Source organism: Coregonus clupeaformis, chromosome 23 (assembly GCF_020615455.1).
Source record: "Coregonus clupeaformis isolate EN_2021a chromosome 23, ASM2061545v1, whole genome shotgun sequence".
Taxonomy (NCBI): Eukaryota; Metazoa; Chordata; class Actinopteri; order Salmoniformes; family Salmonidae; genus Coregonus; species Coregonus clupeaformis.
Genome location: NC_059214.1, coordinates 53,792,499 through 53,814,536, shown reverse-complemented (window position 1 = coordinate 53,814,536; position 22,038 = coordinate 53,792,499). Strand labels below are relative to the sequence as shown.

Below are 22,038 nucleotides of genomic sequence, written 5' to 3'. Positions count from 1 at the left end.
CACATTTATACTGCACGTATAGTACACACACACATTTATACTGCACGTATAGTACACAAGCACACTCATATACGTATACTACACACACTCCAAAAACTGATCTCAGGGCACGTATCCATAAAGCATCTCAGAAAAGGTCCTAGGAATCCTTTTAAAACCAGTTTTTAAGACAAAAAAAACCCTCCCAGCTCAGAGTAGGTTTTAGGATGATGGTAAGACACGAACTCTGAGCCAGGAGTAAAATCAACTCATAGAAGTTTATCTCAGTTGGTAATCACGACAGTTTGAGGTACCGCAAAGGAAAGATAGTGATGATCCTCATTGACATTATTGCAAATGATGGGGAATAACCAATCACGAGGAGGCATCGCCAGCTGTGAACTCTGTAGCATGCTTAAGACAACGATGGTGAATGTGACTGTACATCTTAATGTCGCAATGGTAAAACGTTTAATCTAATTTTGCCTGACATGATCACTTCTCTTAATTATCGCCTAATAAGCTTTTTTGAACCAATTCTGATGTTTGTTAAAAGTAGATATATTACCAGTCGGCCTCAAACCACTTGCCGGTAATGTTGCATACAACGTTTGAAAGTACTGTCATATTCATCGAAGACAATCAAAGTTAGCATAAGCCCTAGATGCCTTCAATTACCTAATTTATAGGCATGCCTAATTTAGGCATATTTTTTAACAATGTGATATTGCGCTCCAAAGGGATAACTTAAAATAACATAATGTAGGTAATTCAATAATCAAAAGAAAAATATGTTTATTTATTAGCCTATTTGTTATAAGTATTTAGGCATATCATGTGAAATAGGTCTTATGTGAAATCATTGTCAAAGGCACAAGAGATACTGTTTCATGTAGGTCTCGATTATTTGTGGATTGATTCTTTAGAATTATCAAAACATTCTTTCAACAACTCCAAAGCAATTGCATGTGGTGCAGGAACCACTGACTCGCTGCATTTTTCGATTATTAAGACACCTGCTGGTAACTCTTAACTAGTTAGGACAGCTCATGAGGTCTCCTAAATATCTGTCGACTCGGTGTGACTATTATGACTAAAGAGGTTTCATGCAAAGCTTTTATTTTTACCCGTAAGAGTAGGAGTAAAATGTCTCTTCTGAGCACTTATGACCAATCTTCTACTCTGAGACGCTTTGTGGATACGGGCCCAGGTCAGCATCTAGAGATAACTTCTGCTTCTGTCTGTGTGTGCAGGTAGAGTATGTGTTTACTGATAAGACCGGGACGTTGACAGAGAACAACATGGAGTTTATAGAATGCTGTGTGGACGGACATGTCTATATCCCCCATGCCATCTGTAATGGACAGATCCTCAGTGCTGCTTCCAGCATAGACATGATCGACTCTTCACCTGGAGGATACCGCAGGGTAAGACAGAGAGAGAGAGTGTGTGTGTAACAGTGTGTAACAGTGTGTAACAGTGTGTAACAGTGTGTAACAGTGTGTAACAGTGTGTAACAGTGTGTAACAGTGTGTCTGTGTTCCTGTGTGTCTCCAGGAGCATGAGGAGCTGTTCTTCCGGGCTCTGTGTCTGTGCCACACGGTGCAGGTGAAGGAGGAGGAGACAGTGGATAGCATCAAGAGAGGGATCCACCAGGGAAAACCCACCTCCTTCTACATATCATCCTCTCCTGATGAGGTGGCTCTGGTGGAGGGCATGAAGAGGTAACAGACACACCAGTGGCGGTCGGTGCCGTTTAAGATGAGGGAGGATGATTATTTATTTTTTATGAGCATGGCCTTATTTCTATGACAGCGTATTGGATGACTGTCATTCATATTCCATTCACCCAGCTCAATGTAACATCGGTAGGTTTAGGCTACTAGATGATACTCGAATTTTCCCTGTACCCATCATGAGGTTGCTACAACCTAGCCTACGAAGGAAAGTTTGCAACGTAGGGCCACAGGTCGAGAGAATTTTGAGTGCATCTAGCTGATCTAGGGTGTAATCATTAGTCCAACAGTTGCAAATGAGAGTTTCTATTGGACAAATTCAGGTATGTTTATCCCCACTTCTTTCAGTTTGCTTCCGTTTAAGAAACATTTTTCAACAGAATCGGCGGAATGAATACACCCCTGATCACACGCAAACAGTTAACTTTCATAGCAGCCACATACAAACAGCATGATCACTTTTCTTGTTGAACAGTATATATAATTCCTTCTTGCAACTATCTACGCGCTCTCCTCCTCTCACCCTTTCCCTTCGCTTTCCTCTCACCTTTTCTCTTCACAACACATCAGCAGTCTGTGACCAGGCAAAAAAACATTACAAGCCAAACCTTCATATCATGACCGCTAACTGCTACACATAGCCTACATCGTTGTCACGTCATAGTTCTAGTAGTTCTAGTTCACTAACACGTTAGTAAACCTGCTACAATCATGCAGTACAGTGTATAGTCAGAAAGCAGTTTAGCAATAAATCAAATCAAATTGTCTTTGTCACATGCGCTGAATACAACAGATGTAGACCTCACCGTGAAATGCTTATTTACAAGCCCTTAACCAACAATGCAATTTAAGAAAGAATGGTTTGCCCTTTTCTTCCATGAACTGTTCAATTTCTTCTCGTAAATCAAAGAAACGCCTCAGCACAGCACCTCGGCTTAACCATCTTACCTCAGTGTGGTATGGCAGGCCATAGATGTGGTCTTTCTCTCTGAGAAGGCTGTCAAACTGACGGTGATTCAGGCTTCTGGATCGGATGAAATTAACAGTTTGGATGACCACCTTCATGACGTTATCCATCTTTAATGACTTGCAACACAAAGCCTCCTGGTGCAAAATACAGTGAAAAGTCCAAAAATCACGTCCTCCATTTGCAGATGGCACTTTCTCTCTGAACTTTGTCACAACGCCTGCTTTTTTTCCCGATCATTGAGGGCGCACCATCTGTAGCCAGGCTGACAGCGCGGGACCAGTCCACTCCGACCCTGTCCAGCGCGCCGACGAGTGCGGTAAAAATATCAGCTGCTGTCGTTGTATCTGTCATCGGCACCAACTCCACGAACTCCTCGGTGACGGTCAATGTGTCATCAACTCCGCGGATGAAAATGGCCAGTTGTGCAACATCTGTAATGTCCGTGCTTTCATCAATTGGAACCGAAAACGCAATAAATTACTTTACTTTTTGCTTCAACTGGCTGTCCAAATCCACTGAAAGATCGGAAATCCTGTCTGCAACTGTGTTTCTTGTCAGGCTGATATTTGCAAAAGCCTGCCGCTTTTCAGGGCACACAATCTCCGCTGCCTTCATCATGCATGTTTTTACAAATTCACCCTCACTAAATGGTTTTGAAGCCACTGCGATTTCATTAGCAATGAGGTAGCTAGCTTTCACTGCAGTGTCACTGATGTCTCGGCTGTGAGTAAACACAGACTGCTGTTTCTTCAGACCCGCCAACAGTTCATTCACCTTCTCTCATCTCCGCTGTCCTTGAAAGTTGTCATATTTGTCGGCATGAAGACTCACATAGTGGCGACAAAGGTTATATTCTTTCAGCACTGCAACATGCTCTGAACACACCAAACATACAGCTTTCCCATTCAATTCAGTGAATAAATAGGATGACCATTTTTCTTGGAACACTCTGCACTCTGCGTCCACTTTTCTCTTTTTTGACAGAGACATATTGGGGCAATGAGGGTGCCAAAGCACATAATGTTAAAAGTAGAAGCCGTAATAAATATCGCGGGCAAAACAAAGTAGCTCATTGGCTGCACGTGCTTGACCTACTTGCTCTGCCCCAGTATAAACAGTTTGCTTGCTTAACACAATTGCTATTGCGCCATCCAGTGGACGCAATTGGAACAGCAGTTTATTTTATTGAAAAATTGCAGCGCATTTTTATACTTTACAAAATTATAATATATATATATATATTTTTTTATATATTTTTTAATCATCTCGCGGGCCGGATTAAACCCGTTTGCGGGCCTGATCCGGCCCGCGGGCCGGACGTTTGACACCCCTGGTCTAGGGTTTCTGGGATAATGGTGTTGTGAGCCATGACCAGCCTTTCAAAGCACTTCATGGCTACAGATGTGAGTGCTACGGGTCGGTAATCATTTAGGCAGGTTACCTTAGTGTTCTTGGGCACAGGGACTATGGTGGTCTGCTTGAACCATATTGGTATTACAGACTCAGACAGGGAGAGGTTGAAAATGTAAGTGAAGTCACTAGACAGATGGTCAGCGCATGCTCGGAGTACACGTCCTGGTAATCCGTCTGGCCCTGTGGCCTTGTGAATGTTGACCTGCTTAGAGGTCTTACTCACATCGGCTACGGAGAGCATGATCACACAGTCGTCCGGAACAGCTGATGCTCCCATGCATGTTTCAGTGTTACTTGCCTCGAAGCGAGTATAGAAGTAATTTAGCTCGTCTGGTAGGCTCGTGTCACTGGGCAGCTCGCGGCTGTGCTACCCTTTGTAGTCTGTAATAGTTTGCAAGCCCTGCCACATCCGACGAGCGTCGGAGCCGGTGTAGTACGATTCAATCTTAGTCCTGTATTGACGCTTTGCCTGTTTGATGGTTCATAGGAGGGTATAGCGGGATTTCTTAAAAGCTTCTGGGTTAGAGTCCCGCTCCTTGAAAGCGGCAGCTCTACCCTTTAGCTCATGTAACCCTTTTGCGGATGTTGCCTGTAATCCATGGTTTCTGGTTGGGCTATGTACGTACAGTCACTGTGGGGACGACATCATTGATGCACTTATTGATGAAGCCAGTGACTGATGTGGTGTACTCCTCAATGCCATCGGAAGAATCCCGGAACATATTCCAGTCTGTGCTAGCAAAACAGTCCTGTAGCTTAGCATCTGCTACATCTGACCACTTCTTATATTGACCGAGTCACTGGTGCTTCCTGCTTTTAGTTTTTGCTTGTAAGCAGGTATCAGGAGGATAGAATTATGGTCAGATTTGCCAAATGGAGGGTGAGGGAGAGCTTTGTACGTGTCTCTGTGTGTGGAGTAAAGGTGGTCTAGAGTTTTTTTCCCTCTGGTTGCACATTTAATATGCTGGTAGAAATGACGTAAAGCAAATTTAAGTTTCCCTGCATTAAAGTCCCCGGCCACTAGGAGCGCTGCCTCTGGATGAGCGTTTTCCTGTTTGCTTGTGGCCGTATACAGTTCATTGAGTGCAGTCTTAGTTCCAGTATTGGATTGTGGTGGTAAATAGACAGCTATGAAGAATATAGATGAAAACTCTCTTGGTAGATAGTGTGGTCTACAGCTTATGAGATACTCTACCACAGGCGAGCAAAACCTCGAGACTTCCTTAGATATTGTGCACCAGCTGTTGTTTACAAATATACACTGCTCAAAAAAATAAAGGGAACACTAAAATAACACATCCTAGATCTGAATGAATGAAATAATCTTATTAAATACTTTTTTCTTTACATAGTTGAATGTGCTGACAACAAAATCACACAAAAATGATCAATGGAAATCAAATTTATCAACCCATGGAGGTCTAGATTTGGAGTCAACCTCAAAATTAAAGTGGAAAACCACACTACAGGCTGATCCAACTTTGATGTAATGTCCTTAAAACAAGTCAAAATGAGGCTCAGTAGTGTGTGTGGCCTCCACGTGCCTGTATGACCTCCCTACAACACCTGGGCATGCTCCTGATGAGGTGGCGGATTGTCTCCTGAGGGATCTCCTCCCAGACCTGGACTAAATCATCCGCCAACTCCTGGACAGTCTGTGGTGCAACGTGGCGTTGGTGGATGGAGCGAGACATGATGTCCCAGATGTGCTCAATTGGATTCAGGTCTGGGGAACGGATGGGCCAGTCCATAGCATCACTGCCTTCCTCTTGCAGGAACTGCTGACACACTCCAGCCACATGAGGTCTAGCATTGTCTTGCATTAGGAGGAACCAAGGGCCAACCGCACCAGCATATGGTCTCACAAGGGGTCTGAGGATCTCATCTCGGTACCAGTCAGGCTACCTCTGGCGAGCACATGGAGGGCTGTGCGGCCCCCCAAAGAAATGCCACCCCACACCATTACTGACCCACCGCCAAACCGGTCATGCTGGAGGATGTTGCAGGCAGCAGAACGTTCTCCACGGCGTCTCCAGACTCTGTCACGTCTGTCACGTGCTCAGTGTGAACCTGCTTTCATCTGTGAAGAGCACAGGGCGCCAGTGGCGAATTTGCCAATCTTGGTGTTCTCTGGCAAATGCCAAACGTCCTGCACGGTGTTGGGCTGTAAGCACAACCCCCACCTGTGGACTTCGGGCCCTCATACCACCCTCATGGAGTCTGTTTCTGACCGTTTGAGCAGTCACATGCACATTTGTGGCCTGCTGGAGGTCATTTTGCAGGGCTCTGGCAGTGCTCCTCCTGCTCCTCCTTGCACAAAGGCGGAGGTAGCAGTCCTGCTGCTGGGTTGTTCCCTCCTACGGCCTCCTCCACGTCTCCTGATGTATTGGCCTGTCTCCTGGTAGCGCCTCCATGCTCTGGACACTACGCTGACAGACACAGCAATCCTTCTTGCCACAGCTCGCATTGATGTGCCATCCTGGATGAGCTGCACTACCTGAGCTTTTGTGTGGGTTGTAGACTCCGTCTCATGCTACCACTAGAGTGAAAGCACCGCCAGCATTCAAAAGTGACCAAAACATCAGCCAGGAAGCATAGGAACTGAGAAGTGGTCTGTGGTCACCACCTGCAAAACCAGTCCTTTATTGGGGGTGTCTTGCTAATTGCCTATAATTTCCAACTGTTGTCTATTCCATTTGCACAACAGCATGTGAAATTTATTGTCAATCAGTGTTGCTTCCTAAGTGGACAGTTTGATTTCACAGAAGTGTGATTGACTTGGAGTTACATTGTGTTGTTTAAGTGTTCCCTTTAATTTTTTGAGCAGTGTACATAGACAGCCACCCCTTGTCTTACCAGAGGCTGCTGTTCTATCCTGCCAATACAGTGTATAACCCACCAGCTGCATGTTATTCATGTCGTCGTTCAGCCACGACTCGGTGAAACAAAAGATATTACAGTTTTTAATGTCCCGTTGGTAGGATATACTTGCTTGTAAATTAATAAAACCAAAAGCTAACCTTAACTTGGAAAAGTTCCAGTGTTGGATAGCCATAGCCAGTTAGCTAACATAGCATCCCTCTCTGTTTTTGAGCCGGGTGTTTGAGTAGGCTAAACTAGCTAGATGCTAAGTGAACCTTCAAAAAAAAAAAATCTACCAAATATAGCTAGCTCTCTCTCTTGCTTCTCCTTAATTTAGGAAGAAATGTATTTGTTCAACTATTGTCTTTCTCTCTCTTTGAGTGAACTACTCACCACATTGTATGCACTGCAATGCTAGCTAGCTGTATCTTATGCTTTCAGCACTAGATTCATTCTCTGATCCTTTGATTGGGTGGACATGTCAGTACATGCTGCAAGAGCTCTGCTAAGTTGGAGGACATCCTCCGGAAGTTGTCATAATTACTGTGTAAGTCTATGGAAGGGGAAAAGGGAACCATGAGCCTCCTAGGTTTTGTATTGAAGTCAATGTACCCAGAGGAGGACAGAAGCTAGCTACTGTAGACCTTCATTGCAAAACAGTGTGTTTTAATCAATTATTTTGTGACGTGAATGTATTTAGTATAGTTGTATCTAAAAAGGATACGTTTTTTAATGTTTCAGAATGTTGGTCCTCCCCTTCCTCTTCTGAGGAGCCTCCACTGACACACAAACTGAAGGACACACACACACAATACATCCATACACTTAACAATACACACACACACACACACACACACACTTAACAATACACACACTTAGTGATACGCACACTAGGCCAGCGGTGTCAAACTGATTTTGCCCTGCGGGCCGAATTCGGACCTCATCAAGGTCTTTGCACTTAAAATGTAGGATATTTCCTCGCTGTCAAAATTAGCGAAACATTTTCCTCATCGCTTTTGGAATTTCCAATTCTCCATGACTGTCTAGCTTTCGTTTCAGTGACTTTTAGCAAGCTGGACAGAGTGAATAGATTATGAAGGTAGGTCCATTATCATTTCTATACAGTTTCGGTTTGGTTTTAGTCATTTCAATGTCGATTGAGATCAATTTATTTTATACCACCCGCGGGCCAGATTGACACCCTGCGCTAGGCTATACACACACACATACATACTGTACACTTAGTGATACACAAACAAGCACACAAATAGTCATGCTTTTTCTCACACCCATTCACGAATGTACGCATACACTTAGTCATGCTCTTACTATCTAACACATAGCTCACATGTAAGAACACATGCCCACATTTACAACTCCATGGTCTCATGTCAGGTTGGTGGGTCTGTTTAGGGTGCAGCTGATCACGTTATTGTACTGGACTCTGTCATAGTGCCCCTGTTGTAACGACCTCAGTGCTGTACTGGATGGGTGTCTACTGTCAAATTGAGAGATAACACATATGGAATCATGTAGTAAACAAAAAAGTTGTATATTATATACACTGCTAAAAAAAATAAAGGGAACACTTAAACAACACAATGTAACTCCAAGTCAATCACACTTCTGTCTCCGTGCTGCTGTGCTGTTTGTTGCTACTTGGCTACCTGCCAAACTATTCACGTTTTACTTTTAATAAACGTTTAATCAATCTCTGTGTTCAACAAATTTACCAACTTTTTAGTTTTGTCCTCACTCATCTTTTTTCGTTAAACTTTTTCACCCCGGACGTTTTATCCCGAGACAGAAGAGTCATTTTCCTGTGCGTTTTAGCTGCCAATTTTACTTTATTTTCCATTTTTCCATCGCAACTTTTTTCCCTTATTCAACTTTTTCACTCCGGACGCTTTATCTGGACATGGTTCGTCAACATCTTCAACAGCCGAAGCTAAGTAGTAACATTAACATGTCTTCTAATTGCAGTCGCTGTACTCATAATATACAGGAGAACGATCGCCTTACGGCGAGAATAGCTGTGCTACAAGCCCAGCTTCAGACGCAATCGTTAGGCAAGGGTAATGTCAGTGTAGGAAAGGAAGAAACAGCGTCTGTGCCACCAGTAAGTACAGACAGTAACGTTAGTATAAATCCCCCCGCACAGTCCCCGCAGCCGGACAACTTTCTCATGGCTTCTGGAGGGAAATACTGTTGGAATGCTCAACCGGTGTCGCTCATTCAGCCGACAGAAACCTTCAACCGGTTTTCCCCATTATGTAGCGAGTCGGAGTCTGAGTCTGAGTCTTCTCTTGTCTCTACTCCTCCCGTTACGGGGTCTGAGACGCCGAAGGCTCCCACCATTAGCTCTGACAAATTGAAAACCCTAGTCATTGGCGACTCCATTACCCGCAGTATTAGACTTAAAACGAATCACCCAGCGATCATACACTGTTTACCAGGGGGCAGGGCTACCGACGTTAAGGCTAATCTAAAGATGGTGCTGGCTAAAGCTAAAACTGGCGAGTGTAGAGAGTATAGAGATATTGTTATCCACGTCGGCACCAACGATGTTAGGATGAAACAGTCAGAGGTCACCAAGTGCAACATAGCTTCAGTGTGTAAATTAGCTAGAAAGATGTGTCGGCATCGAGTAATTGTCTCTGGCCCCCTCCCAGTTAGGGGAAGTGACGAGCTCTACAGCAGAGTCTCAGCACTCAATCGCTGGTTGAAAACTGTTTTCTGCCCCTCCCAAAAGATAACATTTGTGGATAATTGGCCCTCTTTCTGGGACTCACCCACAAACAGGACCAAGCCTGACCTGCTGAGGAGTGACGGACTCCATCCTAGCTGGAGGGGTGCTCTCCTCTTATCTACCAACATAGATAGGGCTCTAACTCCTCTAGCCCCACAGTGAAATAGGGTGCAGGCCAGGCAGCAGGCTGTTAGCCAACCTGCCAGCTTAGTGGAGTCTGCCAATAGCATAGTCAGTGTAGTCAGCTCAGCCATACCCATTGAGACTGTGTCTGTGCCTCGACCTAGGTTGGGCAAAACTAAACATGGCGGTGTTCACCCTAGCAATCTTATTAGGATAAAGACCTCCTCCATTCCTGCCATTATTGAAAGAGATCGTGATACCTCACATCTCAAAATAGGGTTACTTAATGTTAGATCCCTCACTTCAAAGGCAGTCATAGTCAATGAACTAATCACTGATCATAATCTTGATGTGATTGGCCTGACTGAAACATGGCTTAAGCCTGATGAATTTGCTGTGTTAAATGAGGCCTCACCTCCTGGTTACACTAGTGACCATATTCCCCGTGCATCCCGCAAGGGCGGAGGTGTTGCTAACATTTACGATAGCTAATTTCAATTTACAAAAAAAAAATGGCGTTTTCATCTTTTGAGCTTCTAGTCATGAAATCTATGCAGCCTACTCAATCACTTTTTATAGCTACTGTTTACAGGCCTCCTGGGCCATATACAGCGTTCCTCTCTGAGTTTCCTGAATTCCTATCAGACCTTGTAGTCATAGCAGATCATATTCTAATTTTTGGTGATTTTAATATTCACATGGAGAAGTCCACAGACCCACTCCAAAAGTCTTTCGGAGCCATCATCGACTCAGTGGGTTTTGTCCAACATGTCTCTGGACCTACTCACTGCCACAGTCATACTCTGGACCTAGTTTTGTCCCATGGAATAAATGTTGTAGATCTTAATGTTTTTCCACAAAATCCTGGACTATCGGACCACCATTTTATTACGTTTGCAATCGCAACAAATAATCTGCTCAGACCCCAACCAAGGAGCATCAAAAGTCGTGCTATAAATTCTCAGACAACACAAAAATTCCTTGATGCCCTTCCAGACTCCTTCTGCCTACCCAAGGACGTCAGAGGACAAAAATCAGTTAACCACTTAACTGAGGAACTCAATTTAACCTTGCGCAATACCCTAGATGCAGTTGCACCCCTAAAAACGAAAAACATTTGTCATAAGAAACTAGCTCCCTGGTATACAGAAAATACCCGAGCTTTGAAGCAAGCTTCCAGGAAATTGGAACGGAAATGGCGCCACACCAAACTGGAAGTCTTCCGACTAGCTTGGAAAGACAGTACCGTGCAGTACCGAAGAGCCCTCACTGCTGCTCGATCATCCTACTTTTCCAACTTAATCGAGGAAAATAAGAATAATCCAAAATTTCTTTTTGATACTGTTGCAAAGCTAACTAAAAAGCAGCATTCCCCAAGAGAGGATGGCTTTCACTTCAGCAGTAATAAATTCATGAACTTCTTTGAGGAAAAGATCATGACCATTAGAAAGCAAATTACGGACTCCTCTTTGAATCTGCGTATTCCTCCAGGGCTTAGCTGTCCTGGATCTGCACAGACTCTGCGAGGGCCTGGGATCGGGAGAGACACTTAAGTGTTTTAGTACTATATCTCTTGACACAATGATGAAAATAATCATGGCCTCTAAACCTTCAAGCTGCATACTGGATCCTATTCCTACTAAATTGCTGAAGGAGCTGCTTCCTGTGCTTGGCCCTCCTATGTTGAACATAATAAACAGCTCTCTATCCACCGGATGTGTACCAAACTCACTAAAAGTGGCAGTGATAAAGCCTCTCTTGAAAAAGCCAAACCTTGACCCGGAAAATATAAAAACTATCGGCCTATATCGAATCTTCCATTCCTCTCAAAAATTTTAGAAAAAGCTGTTGCGCAGCAACTCACTGCCTTTCTGAAGACAAACAATGTATACGAAATGCTTCAGTCTGGTTTTAGACCCCATCATAGCACTGAGACTGCACTTGTGAAGGTGGTAAATGACCTTTTAATGTCGTCAGACCGAGGCTCTGCATCTGTCCTCGTGCTACTAGACCTTAGTGCTGCCTTTGACACCATCGATCACCACATTCTTTTGGAGAGACTGGAAACCCAAATTGGTCTACACGGACAAGTTCTGGCCTGGTTTAGATCTTACCTGTCGGAAAGATATCAGTTTGTCTCTGTGAATGGTCTGTCCTCCGACAAATCAACTGTACATTTCGGTGTTCCTCAAGGTTCCGTTTTAGGACCACTATTGTTTTCACTATATATTTTACCTCTTGGGGATGTTATTCGAAAACATAATGTTAACTTTCACTGCTATGCGGATGACACACAGCTGTACATTTCAATGAAACATGGTGAAGCCCCAAAATTGCCCTCGCTAGAAGCCTGTGTTTCAGACATAAGGAAGTGGATGGCTGAAAACTTTTTACTTTTAAACTCGGACAAAACAGAGATGCTTGTTCTAGGTCCCAAGAAACAAAGAGATCTTCTGTTAAATCTGACAATTCATCTTGATGGTTGTAAAGTCGTCTCAAATAAAACTGTGAAGGACCTCGGCGTTACTCTTGACCCTGATCTCTCTTTTGACGAACATATCAAGACTGTTTCAAGGACAGCTTTTTTCCATCTACGTAACATTGCAAAAATCAGAAATTTTCTGTCCAAAAATGATGCAGAAAAATTAATCCATGCATTTGTTACTTCTAGGTTAGACTACTGCAATGCTCTATTTTCCGGCTACCCGGATAAAGCACTAAATAAACTTCAGTTAGTGCTAAATACGGCTGCTAGAATCCTGACTAGAACCAAGAAATTTGATCATATTACTCCAGTGCTAGCTTCCCTACACTGGCTTCCTGTTAAGGCAAGGGCTGATTTCAAGGTTTTACTGTTAACCTATAAAGCGTTACATGGGCTTGCTCCTACCTATCTTTCCGAGTTGGTCCTGCCGTACATACCAATACGTACGCTACGGTCACAAGACACAGGCCTCCTAATTGTCCCTAGAATTTCTAAGCAAACAGCGGGAGGCAGGGCTTTCTCCTATAGATCTCCATTTTTATGGAACAGTCTGCCTACCCATGTGAGAGAGACGCAGACTCGGTCTCAACCTTTAAGTCTTTACTGAAGACTTATCTCTTCAGTAGGTCATATGATTGAGTGTAGTCTGGCCCAGGAGTGTGAAGGTGAACGGAAAGGCTCTGGAGCAACGAACAGCCCTTGCTGTCTCTGCCAGGCCGGTTCCCTTCTCCACTGGGGTTCTCTGCCTCTAACCCTGTTGCAGGGGCTGAGTCACTGGCTTGCTGGTGCTCTTTCATGCCGTCCCTGGGAGGGGTGCGTCACTTGAGTGGGTTGAGTTACTGACGTGATCTTCCTGTCTGGGTGGCGCCCCCCCTTGGTTTGTGCTGTGGTGGAGACCTCTGTGGGCTATACTCGGCCTTGTCTCAGGATTGTAAGTTGGTGGTTGAGGATATCCCTCTAGTGGTGCGGGGGCTGTGCTTTGGCAGAGTGGGTGGGGTTATATCCTTCCTGTTTGGCCCTGGATGGGGCCACAGTGTCTCCGGACCGCTCCTGTCTCAGCCTCCAGTATTTATGCTGCAGTAGTTTATGTGTCGGGGGGCTGGGGTTAGTTGGTTATACCTGGAGTACTTCTCCTGTCTTATCCAGTGTCCTGTGTGAATTTAAGTATGCTCTCTCTAATTCTCTCGTTCTCTCTTTCTCTCTGAGAACCTGAGCCCTAGGACCATACGTCAGGACTACCGGGCATGATGACACCTTGCTGTCCCCAGTCCGCCTGGCCTTGCTGCTATTCCAGTTTCAACTGTTCTGCCTGCGGTTACGAAACCCCTACCTGTCCCAGACCTGCTGTTTTCAACTCTTAATGATCGGCTATGAAAAGCCAACTGAGAGACCTGAGCCCTAGGACCATACGTCGGGACTACCGGCCGTGGTGACTCCTTGCTGTCCCCAGTCCGCCTGGCCTTGCTGCTATTCCAGTTTCAACTGTTCTGCCTGCGGTTATGGAACCCCTACCTGTCCCAGACCTGCTGTTTTCAACTCTTAATGATCGGCTATGAAAAGCCAACTGAGATTTATTCCTGATTATTATTTGACCATGCTTGTCACTTATGAACATTTTTGAACATCTTGGCATGGTTCTGTTATAATCTTCACCCGGCACAGCCAGAAGAGGACTGGCCACCCCTCATAGCCTGGTTCCTCTCTAGGTTTCTTCCTAGGTTTTCGCCTTTCTAGGGAGTTTTTCCTAGCCACCGTGCTTCTACACCTGCATTACTAGCTGTTTGGGGTTTTAGGCTGGGTTTCTGTACAGCACTTCGAGATATTAGCTGATGTAAGAAGGGCTATATAAAATAAAATTGATTGATTGATTCTGTGAAATCAAACTGTCCACTTAGAAAGCAACACTGATTGACAATAAATGTCACATGCTGTTGTGCAAATGGAATAGACAACAGGTGGAAATGATGGGCAATTAGCAAGACACCCCCAATAAAGGACTGGTTTTTGCAGGTGGTGACCACAGACCACTTCTCAGTTCCTATGCTTCCTGGCTGATGTTTTGGTCACTTTTGAATGCTGGCGGTGCTTTCACTCTAGTGGTAGCATGAGACGGAGTCTACAACCCACACAAGTGGCTCAGGTAGTGCAGCTCATCCAGGATGGCACATCAATGCGAGCTGTGGCAAGAAGGTTTGCTGTGTCTGTCAGCGTAGTGTCCAGAGCATGGAGGCGCTACCAGGAGACAGGCCAGTACATCAGGAGACGTGGAGGAGGCCGTAGGAGGGAACAACCCAGCAGCAGGACTGCTACCTCCGCCTTTGTGCAAGGAGGAGCAGGAGGAGCACTGCCAGAGCCCTGCAAAATGACCTCCAGCAGGCCACAAATGTGCATGTGTCTGCTCAAACGGTCAGAAACAGACTCCATGAGGGTGGTATGAGGGCCCGACGTCCACAGGTGGGGGTTGTGCTTACAGCCCAACACCGTGCAGGACGTTTGGCATTTGCCAGAGAACACCAAGATTGGCAAATTCGCCACTGGCGCCCTGTGCTCTTCACAGATGAAAGCAGGTTCACACTGAGCACATGTGACAGACGTGACAGAGTCAGGAGACGCCGTGGAAAACGTTCTGCCGCCTGCAACATCCTCCAGCATGACCGGTTTGGCGGTGGGTCAGTCATGGTGTGGGGTGGCATTTCTTTGGGGGGCCGCACAGCCCTCCATGTGCTCGCCAGAGGTAGCCTGACTGCCATTAGGTACCGAGATGAGATCCTCAGACCCCTTGTGAGACCATATGCTGGTGCGGTTGGCCCTGGGTTCCTCCTAATGCAAGACAATGCTAGACCTCATGTGGCTGGAGTGTGTCAGCAGTTCCTGCAAGAGGAAGGCATTGATGCTATGGACTGGCCCGCCCGTTCCCCAGACCTGAATCCAATTGAGCACATCTGGGACATCATGTCTCGCTCCATCCACCAACGCCACGTTGCACCACAGACTGTCCAGGAGTTGGCGGATGCTTTAGTCCAGGTCTGGGAGGAGATCCCTCAGGAGACCATCCGCCACCTCATCAGGAGCATGCCCAGGTGTTGTAGGGAGGTCATACAGGCACGTGGAGGATACACACACACTACTGAGCCTCATTTTGACTCGTTTTAAGGACATTACATCAAAGTTGGATCAGCCTGTAGTGTGGTTTTCCACTTTAATTTTGAGGGTGACTCCAAATCCAGACCTCCATGGGTTGATAAATTTGATTTCCATTGATAATTTTTGTGTGATTTTGTCAGCACATTCAACTATGTAAAGAAAAAAGTATTTAATAAGATTATTTCAATCATTCAGATCTAGGATGTGTTATTTTAGTGTTCCCTTTATTTTTTTGAGCAGTATATTTGAGATTCTTCAAATAGCCACCCTTTGCCTTGATTACAGCTTTGCACACTCTTGGCATTCTCTTAACCAGCTTCATGAGGTAGTCGCCTATAATGCATTTCAATTAATAGGTGTGCTTTCTTAAAAGTTAATTTGTGGAATTTCTTTCCTTAATGCATTTGAACCAATCAGTTGTGTTGTGACAAAGTAGCCCCTCTATACAGAAGATAGACCTATTTGGTAAAAGACCAAGTCCATATTATGGCAAGAAGAGCTCAAATAAGCAAAGACCAATGACAGTCCATCATGACTTTAAGACATGAAGGTCAGTCAATACGGAGCATTTCAAGAACTTTGAACGTTTCTTAAAGTGCAGTCGCAAAACCCATCAAGCGCTATGATGTAACTGGCTCTCATGAGGACTGCCACAGGAATGGAAGACCCAGAGTTACCTCTCCTGCAGAGGATAAATTCATTAGAGTTATCAGCCTCAGAAATTGCAGCCTAAATAAATGCTTCACAGAGTTCAAGTAAAGACACATCTCAACATCAACTGTTCAGAGGAGACTGTGTGAATCAGGCCTTCATGGTTGAATTGCTGCAAAGAAAACACTACTAAAGGACACCAATAATAAGAAGAGACTTGCTTGGGCCAAGAAACACGAGCAATGGACATTAGACCGGTGGAAATGTGTCCTTTGGTCTGGAGTCCAAATTGGAGATTTTTGCTTCCAACCGCTGTGTCTTTGTGAGACGCGGTGTGGGTGAACAGATGATCTCCGCATGTGTATTTCCCACCGAAAAGCAGGGAGGAGGAGGTGTTATGGTGTGGGGGTGCTTTGCTGGTGACACTGTCTGTGATTTATTTAGAATTCAAAGCACACTTAACCAGCATGGCTACCACAGCATTCTGCAGCGATACACCATTCCATCTGGTTTGGGCTTAGTGGGACTATCATTTGTTTTTCAACAGGAAAATGACCCAACACACCTCCAGGCTGTGTAAGGGCTATTTTACCAAGAAGGAGAGTAATTGAGTGCTGCATCAGATGACCTGGCCTCCACAATCCCCCGACCTCAACCAAATTGAGATGGTTTGGGATGAGTCGGACCGCAGAGTGAAGATTTTCAGCATATGTGGGAACTCCTTCAAGACTGTTGGAAAAGCATTCCAGGTGAAGCTGGTTAAGAGAATGCCAAGAGTGGGCAAAGCGTGGCTATTTGAAGAATCTCAAATATAAAATATATTTTGATTTGTTAAACCACTTTTTTGGTTACTACGTGATTCCATATGTGCTATTTCGTAGTTTTGATGTCTTCACTATTATTCTACAATGTAGAAAATAGTAAAAATTAAGAAAAACCCTTGAATGAGTAGGTGTCCAAACTTTTGACCGGTATTATGTGTGACCTAAAACAGGGAATTCTTACTAGGATTAAATGTCAGGAATTGTGAAAAACTGAGTTTAAATGTATTTGGCTAAGGTGTATGTAAACTTCCGACTTCAACTGTAATATATATATATATATATATATATATATACACACAGTGGGGAAAAAAAGTATTTAGTCAGCCACCAATTGTGCAAAATCTCCCACTTAAAAAGATGAGGCCTGTAATTTTCATCATAGGTACACGTCAACTATGACAGACAAATTGAGAATTTTTTTTCCAGAAAATCACATTGTAGGATTTTTAATGAATTTATTTGCAAATTATGGTGGAAAATAAGTATTTGGTCACCTACAAACAAGCAAGATTTCTGGCTCTCACAGACCTGTAACTTCTTCTTTAAGAGGCTCCTCTGTCCTCCACTCGTTACCTGTATTAATGGCACCTGTTTGAACTTGTTATCAGTATAAAAGACACCTGTCCACAACCTCAAACAGTCACACTCCAAACTCCACTATGGCCAAGACCAAAGAGCTGTCAAAGGACACCAGAAACAAAATTGTAGACCTGCACCAGGCTGGGAAGACTGAATCTGCAATAGGTAAGCAGCTTGGTTTGACGAAATCAACTGTGGGAGCAATTATTAGGAAATGGAAGACATACAAGACCACTGATAATCTCCCTCGATCTGGGGCTCCACGCAAGATCTCACCCCGTGGGGTCAAAATGATCACAAGAACGGTAAGCAAAAATCCCAGAACCACACGGGGGGACCTAGTGAATGACCTGCAGAGAGCTGGGACCAATGTAACAAAGCCTACCATCAGTAACACACTACGCCGCCAGGGACTCAAATCCTGCAGTGCCAGACGTGTCCCCCTGCTTAAGCCAGTACATGTCCAAGCCCGTCTGAAGTTTGCTAGAGTGCATTTGGATGATCCAGAAGAGGATTGGGAGAATGTCATATGGTCAGATGAAACCAAAATATAACTTTTTGGTAAAAACTCAACTCGTCTTGTTTGGAGGACAAAGAATGCTGAGTTGCATCCAAAGAACACCATACCTACTGTGAAGCATGGGGGTGGAAACATCATGCTTTGGGGCTGTTTTTCTGCAAAGGGACCAGGACGACTGATCCGTGTAAAGGAAAGAATGAATGGGGCCATGTATCGTGAGATTTTGAGTGAAAACCTCCTTCCATCAGCAAGGGCATTGAAGATGAAACGTGGCTGGGTCCTTCAGCATGACAATGAGCCCAAACACACCGCCCGGGCAACGAAGGAGTGGCTTCGTAAGAAGCATTTCAAGGTCCTGGAGTGGCCTAGACAGTCTCCAGATCTCAACCCCATAGAAAATCTTTGGAGGGAGTTGAAAGTCTGTGTTGCCCAGCGACAGCCCCAAAACATCACTGCTCTAGAGGAGATCTGCATGGAGGAATGGGCCAAAATACCAGCAACAGTGTGTGAAAACCTTGTGAAGACTTACAGAAAACGTTTGACCTGTGTCATTGCCAACAAAGGGTATATAACAAAGTATTGATCAACTTTTGTTATTGACCAAATACTTATTTTCCACCATAATTTGCAAATACATTCATTAAAAATCCTACAATGTGATTTTCTGGATTTTTTTTTCTCATTTTGTCTGTCATAGTTGACGTGTACCTATGATGAAAATTACAGGCCTCTCTCATCTTTTTAAGTGGGAGAACTTGCACAATTGGTGGCTGACTAAACTTTTTTTCCCCACTGTGTGTGTGTTTGTGTGTGTATATATATATATATATATTATATATATATATATATAATATATATATAGATATTACAGTTGAAGTCGGAAGTTTACATACACCTTAGCCAAATACATTTAAACTCAGTTTTTCACAAATATTCCCTGTTTTAGGTCAGTTAGGATCACCACTTTATTTTAAGGATGTGAAATGTCAGAATAATAGTAGAGTGATTTATTTCAGCTTTTATTTCTTTCATCACATTCCCAGTGGGTCAGAAGTTTACATGCACTCAATTAGTATTTGGTAGCATTGCCTTTAAATTGTTTAACTTAGGTCAAATGTTTCGGGTAGCCTTCCACAAGCTTCCCACAATAAGTTGGGTGAATTTTGGCCCATTCCTCCTGACAGAGCTGGTGTAACTGAGTCAGGTTTGTAGGCCTCCTTGCTTGCACAAGCTTGTTCAGTTCTGGCCACACATTTTCTATAGAATTGAGGTCAGGGCTTTGTAATGGCCACTCCAATACCTTGACTTTGTTGTCCTTAAACCATTTTGCCACAACTTTGTAAATAATATAATAATATGCCATTTAGCAGACGCTTTTATCCAAAGCGACTTACAGTAATGCGTGTTCATTTTTGTGTATGGGTGGTCCCGGGGATCGAACCCACTACCTTGGCGTTACAAGCGCCGTGCTCTACCAGCTGAGCTACAGAGGACTTGGGGTCATTGTCCATTTGGAAGACCCATTTGCGACCAAGCTTTAACTTCCTGACTGATGTCTTGAGATGTTGCTTCAATATATTGACATCATTTTTCTTCCACATGATGCCATCTGTTTTGTGAAGTGCACCAGTCCCTCCTGCAGCAAAGCACCCCCACAGCATGATGCTGCCACCCCTGTGCTTCACGGTTGGGATGGTGTTCTTTTGCTTGCAAGCGACCCTCTTTTTCCTCCTAACATAACGATGGTCATTATGGCCAAACAGTTCTATTTTTGTTTCATCAGACCAGAAGATATTTCTCCAAAAAGTACGATCTTTGTCCCCATGTGCAGTTGCAAACTGTAGTCTGGCTTTTTATGGCTGTTTTGGAGCAGTGGCTTCTTCCTTGCTGAGCGGCTTTTCAGGTTATGTCGATATAGGACTCGTTTTACTGTGGATATAGATACTTTTGTACCTTTTTCCTCCAGCATCTTCACAAGGTAATTTGCTGTTGTTCTGGGATTGATTTGCACTTTTCGCACCAAAGTACGTTAATCTCTAGGAGACAGAACACGTCTCCTTCCTGAGCGGTATGACGGCTGCGTTGTCCCATGGTGTTTATACTTGCATACTATTGTTTGTACAGATTAACGTGGTACCTTCAGGCGTTTGGAAATTGCTCCCAAGGATGAACCAGAATTGTGGAGGTCTACAATTTTTTTTCATTTTCCAATGATGTCAAGCAAAGAGGCACTGCGTTTGAAGGTAGGCCTTGAAATACATCCACAGGTACACCTCCAATTGACTCAAATGATGTCAATTAGCCTATCAGAAGCTTCTAAAGCCATGACATAATTTTCTGGAATTTTCCAAGCTGTTTAAAGGCACAGTCAACTTAGTGTATGTAAACTTCTGACCCACTGGAATTGTAATACAGTTAATTATAAGTGAAATAATCTGTCTGTAAACAATTGTTGGAAAACGTACTTGTGTCATGCACAAAGTAGATGTCCTAACCGACTTGCCAAAACTATAGTTTGTTAACAAGAAATGTGTGGAGTGGTTAAAAAACGAGTTTTAATGACTCCAACCTAAGTGTATGTAAACTTCTGATTTCAACTGTGTATATATAATCTCCTTCTGATCTACAGAACACTCTTCCCTCTCTCCATTTTTCATTCACTCACACACACATTCTCTCTCCCTCAGGTTGGGGTACACCTATCTGAGACTCAAAGACAGTCATATGGAAATTCTCAATAAGGACGATGAGATTGAAAGGTAGGGCTTTGCTCAGAACATAATTCCTGATTGATCCATCTTTTTTATTTTGGCCTTTCATATTTCACAGCTTCCTGTGAAACCATAGAGTATTCATGTTTAAGTTACGCATGCATATCTCAAGTTATTAATTGATTCCAAATAATTTAATAAGTTCATTCTGACCATATTTCTGCCCATTGGCAAACCGTACGTGCTTTGGTTTATGTGAAGGATGTCTGTAAACATTTTAGCAAAAATACAACTTCCTTATAGTAAGACAACACTGCCAAGAAAAATTGTATAAATAGCAGGTTTGGATCCCACAGGCACCACTTGTAAAACATCAGTATCTACATCCCTCTCTGCAGTGGGCTGTCTATGCAACTGAAGTTTTAAGAGCGAACGAATGAGGAAGAAAGGGAGGGAGATGCAAAGTAAACAGAGAGGAAGAGAAAAGGGAAGGAAAGAGGAGGATGATTAATCTGTTAAAATAACTTTTAATCTGACTGTTCTGTCTTTGCTTGTAACAGTCTTTGCTTGTCTCTAGCCACTCTTATTGCTGTGTACATTGTTAGAGAATGTCCAGTGTGTTATGTCTGATACTAAGGGAGTCGTCTCCTCCTGTGTCTGTGTTCCAGGTTTGAGCTGCTTCACGTGCTCAACTTTGACTCTGTCAGGAGGAGAATGAGCGTCATTGTCAAGTCTAGCGCAGGTAACACTCATACAAACACTATCTCGTTCACATAATACTAAATAGAAACTAACAGACATTCAGATACATACAATATGTATTCAATTAAATCTATGTGTGTTTGTGTGTCCTCAGGGGAGTACCTGTTGTTCTGTAAGGGGGCAGACAGCTCCATCTTTCCCAGGGTGGTGTCAGGGAAGGTGGAGCAGGTGAGGGCACGGGTGGAGCAGAACGCTGTGGTAAGTCTACACACACACACACAAACTCTGTATCATCTCTTTCTTTGAAGAAAAATATAAACGCAACATGTAAAGTGTTGGTCCCATGTTTCATGAGCTGAAATACACTTGACAGATGTGTCAAGTTTTGAGGGAGTGTGCAATTGGCATGCTGACTGCAGGAATGTCCAGCAGAGCTGTTGCCAGATCATTTAATGTTCATTTCTCTACCATAAGCTGCCTCCAACGTCGTTTTAGAGAATTTGGCAGTACGTCCAACCGGCCTCACAACTGCAGGCCACGTGAAACTACGCCAGCCCAGGACCTCCACATCCGGCTTCTTCACCTGCAGA

At 44.0% G+C, this 22,038-nt stretch overlaps 1 protein-coding gene across 3 annotated transcripts in view; it reads left to right on the top strand.

The window, feature by feature from the left end:
- LOC121553997 (phospholipid-transporting ATPase IH) overlaps positions 1 to 22,038 on the top strand; it is a 65,544-nt gene that overhangs the window by 18,123 nt on the left and 25,383 nt on the right. For all 3 annotated transcript variants that reach the window (XM_041867432.2, XM_041867423.2, XM_041867440.2), the window contains exons 13-17: positions 1,233 to 1,406; positions 1,537 to 1,703; positions 20,723 to 20,794; positions 21,415 to 21,488; positions 21,603 to 21,706. In XM_041867432.2, the coding sequence (XP_041723366.1) occupies positions 1,233 to 1,406; positions 1,537 to 1,703; positions 20,723 to 20,794; positions 21,415 to 21,488; positions 21,603 to 21,706 (591 nt within the window). The remainder of the gene's footprint in view (positions 1 to 1,232; positions 1,407 to 1,536; positions 1,704 to 20,722; positions 20,795 to 21,414; positions 21,489 to 21,602; positions 21,707 to 22,038) is intronic.